At 34.6% G+C, this 4,130-nt stretch overlaps 1 protein-coding gene across 6 annotated transcripts in view; it reads right to left on the bottom strand.

Moving 5' to 3' along the window:
* Grik2 (glutamate ionotropic receptor kainate type subunit 2) overlaps positions 1 to 4,130 on the bottom strand; it is a 771,644-nt gene that overhangs the window by 159,262 nt on the left and 608,252 nt on the right. For 5 of the 6 annotated variants that reach the window (XM_008822942.2, XM_008822943.2, XM_029558576.1 and 2 more), the window contains one exon: positions 1,352 to 1,569. In XM_008822942.2, coding sequence (XP_008821164.1) covers positions 1,352 to 1,569 — 218 coding nt within the window. The remainder of the gene's footprint in view (positions 1 to 1,351; positions 1,570 to 4,130) is intronic. The other variant, XM_029558575.1, reaches the window with a different exon arrangement.

Here is a 4,130-nt window from a genome sequence, read left to right as displayed (position 1 = left end):
TTAAAAATAATTAAAAATTTTAAATGATATGGAGCTAACTAAATGAACTATGATGTTTGGATATTTTATTTCCTTTAGAACTCCTTTTTTTTGAAAAATAATATAGTTTTATAAGGAATTTTACAAAGAAAATACCATAATCTGTATGTTCTTTTTTAAATCATGACAATTTTATTTTTATTTATTCTTTTGTCTTTAAACTTCTGTCTCATTAAAAGTGATAAAGAGATTAAAGTTTCTGTAGAACACACAATAAGTAGTGAAATTTGTGGCATTAGGTAGACAATCAAAGCATGCTTGATGAAATAATTTATGAACTTAAGATAAATTACTTTTTTGTCTTGTTTTGTTGTTTTGAGAGAGGGTTTCAGGTAGAGCCAGGTAGCCTGGAACTGGCTATGTAGACCAGGCTAGCCTGTAACTCACAGTCAGCTGCCTGCCTCTGCCTCCTGAGTGCTGCTATACATTAATTGTCAGTTGCATTTGAATGAACACAAGAGCCAAATGTTAATCCTTAAAAATTTTACCAATCTAGGCGGGCGTGGTAGCACATGCCTGTAGTCCCAGCACTTGGGAGGCAGACTCAGGCCGATCTCTGATCTCTGTGAGTTCAAGGCTAGCCTGGTCTACACAGTGAGTCCAGGACAGCTGGGGCCACAGGGAGACCCTGCTTCAAAAAAATAAAAAAAAAAAAAAAAAAAAAAAATTTACCAAGCTACAAAGCATGTAAAGTACTTGATAAACTGTAAAAGGAGACTACATAATGCTAAACACCTAAGTGGAAATTCCCTATGTGTTGTACTTTTGTCCCTGAAATAAGCAGGAAAGAGAGGGGTAAGGCATGCTGTGCCAGGAGAACCAAGCATTTGCACATCCAATGTAAATGCTACACAGGTTGTCCCTCTGGAGACCACTGTGAATTTACTAATATAGCTCATTTATACACTGTGTGTCTTGCAAAAATTAAAAAGATCAAAAGTAGCTAGTATAAGCTACCTTATTTCAACAAAAACAAATGGACGCTTTCTCAAATGTAAGCATTCCATTCTTGAATATTTGTGGATTCTGAATCTACTAAGCAGTTTTCAATAAAGATACAGACTTTTCATTCAAATAAAAAATGTATTAAAAGTAATACCATTGTGCAGAAACTACTTCAGACTTCTTTCCATTTGAAGTATTGATAAGATCAGTTTTGATGGGCATATATTTAGTTGTAGAACTCTCATTCTGTTATATGCTATTATTTATTTGGTGCAAATAATGGTATAGCTGCATCCTTACATTGAAGAATAGGGTTATTTGTACTTTATCACTTTACTGTTAAATTTTATAAATGAGAAGCACTTACCTTGAAAAACGTCATGGTTGCACCATCCTCTACTGCTCCATATTCTATCTTGGTTTGTTTAGCTAAATCATCAGCAGAGTCAATAGGAGATTCCATGCGTTCCACTGTCAGAAAGGCGGCTAGGTTAGCAGTATACGAAGAAATGATGATAAGTGTGAAAAACCACCAAATGCCTCCCACTATCCTGGTGGAGAGCGCTTTGGGCATGAGCTCAGAACCTAACAGAAAGTGGGGGAAAGGTGAAACGAATACAGATATATTGATCAGCAGTCAGACATGTTTGGCCACAGGGGCAGAATGGAATCGCCGTGTAATACAGTTTGAAGTAACTGACACACTGCTTTAGAAAGCAAGCAACAACTGGGAGAGCAGAGGGCAATTTAAGCAATAGATGACCCGAAACACTGTTTCAGGTATAATGACAGGACACTAGTCCTATCTGAGATGGTGCAATGCAACAGTTAAAATATTTAACAGGTAAAAAAAAAAAATCTTAAAAAAAATAACATTAAAAGAGAAGAGATTTAAAAAAAAAACCCACCAAAACTTCTCTAGTTTATAAATGACATGTGAATTTGTTCATTATTTTATTGTTTAACATAAGTGATTTTCAGAACAAATTATTCAACATAGGATTAGATCTTTTTTTGAGAGAGAGAGAGAGAGACAGAGATAGAGAGACAGAGAGACAGAGAGACAGAATCCTGCAGCCCTAGCTGGCCTGGAACTTAGTATGTAGACCAGATGGGCCATTTGTCTCTCTAGTATCTGCCTGCCTCTTCCTCCCAAATCCTGGGATTAAAGGATTGCACCACCACGTCTGGCTCAGATCCATTTTCTTAATAAGGTTATTCAAAGCTCATTTTTATGTACATATAGCTCATTTTTTAAATTTTTGTCCATCTATACTTTATTTTGTACAGAAGGCCAAGAAGAAATGTCTCATCATTTAAAACAGTAATATTGTATAATGATAAAATATTTCATTTACCCACACTCCTTAAGATGGTGCAAGGTTTTAGTCCAGTGCTTACTTTTAAATAAAGTAACACATTATTTACTTGGGTTTAAACAACTATCTCCCATCACTAACATTAGCCACAGTGAAGACAATTATTATATGAATAAGTAAATTTTCACAAATTTATCTTTATAAATATATAAGTACTTCATAAACATATCACAATTATGTGGCTGGAGTTGTCTGCACATGTTATTAATAAGAGAAAAGGATCTGAGAAATATATTTTAGTTTTCATTATTACTAATTTTAGTTACTTAGATTATAAAAGAAAATGGTACAATTTTTTAATTTGGTCTACTATTTAAATTTTAACTAATCATAGTTTTACTACATTGTTTACAGTCGTTATTGAAGAGATATCAAAATGCAGATTCCTTGTTCGAAGTATACACTAAATTTATAGATATATATTACATTCCACTTTTAATCATTTTGAATCTATCATTAGAAAAACATAGTTACAAAATAGTTAATATTTTAAAGGGCTCAAGTAAAATGTAATGAAGCAAAGATGGACTCATTTTGCTGTTTTGTTTTACAGTGCATTTACCACCATCACTGATGCAGTGAGGGAGCACCTCTTTAGAGGTAATGAAAAGTAAATCAAATTTTCATGTTAACATTGAAAATACATGATATCATGACTGTAATTTATCAAGACAGCCCATCTTATACTGCAGTTCACCTTACCCTTGCAATTTCAAACAAACAAAATCTTAAAAGCAGACAGACTAGGACATGACAGCCAACTCCAGCTCCAGACTCTGTCTACCATTCTGTAAGGGAAGAAAAACAAAAACAAAAACAGAAACAGAAAAGTACCTTTCTGATGTAGTTGCTCCTAGGCCCTGTCAGACACACATTCGGACACTGAAACACTAACATATTTCCAAGATGATCGACAGTTTGGGCTGCCTGTTTTACTGTTTAGTTTATTTATTTTTTAACAACAACACTGATAAAGTCAAACAAGACTGGGAAAGAGAAGAATAGTGGAGACATTTGACAAAATTGGCCCAATTACCACAAGTTCATATCTTACCCAAGGACTGAAATTCAGTAAATACCTCCTAGGCTTGTGAATCAGAGCCTGGTTAGGGGCTGACTGTCATGTACTCAAGGTAACGTCATGTCCAACACTATATCCCACTAATTCCTGGGAAGCTGGGCATCAGCCAGATAGGATGGGTTCCTCTTTCATGTATCCACCAGCAGTAAGGTAGGGACATGGGCAATCAAATGCTTATCTGAAGTTTCAATTCTTTGATTGCTTATCTTTAGTGATAGTGCTGATAGGCTTATTTCTACTTGCTATTACTGATAGTGTCTTCATCTGGTGAATGGACAAATTCTCAAAGAACACCAAAAATTTTAGAAAATATAAATTTCAAGGAAGAGTATATTATTTTTCAAAGTGGTGTCAAATTTTCAAAGGCATGATGCTATTATGGTTAGATCATGTTTATGAGGTTGTCACTGCAGACAACTGAAGCTAAATATTAACACTTTCCCTGGGTAGATCATGATCATGCTACTCTGTGTTACTTCAAGCATACCCCATCTGACAGATATTTATATGTCTCCAGTATTGTCTTCCTAGTGAAACGTAAGCCTAAAGAAAGAAATCCTTACCTTGGACCCACAATGGAAGAATTGGAAAATGCAAGCATTGACTCTTCTTCATAGCATTATTTAGAAAGAGATGCCACAAAGGTAGATTATTTCATAAAATATGTACATATATGTAATATGTTT

Source organism: Nannospalax galili, unplaced genomic scaffold (genome assembly GCF_000622305.1).
Source record: "Nannospalax galili isolate Female #2095 unplaced genomic scaffold, S.galili_v1.0 scaffold448, whole genome shotgun sequence".
In the NCBI taxonomy this organism is placed as follows: Eukaryota; Metazoa; Chordata; class Mammalia; order Rodentia; family Spalacidae; genus Nannospalax; species Nannospalax galili.
This window is presented reverse-complemented; position numbering and strand designations above follow the sequence as displayed.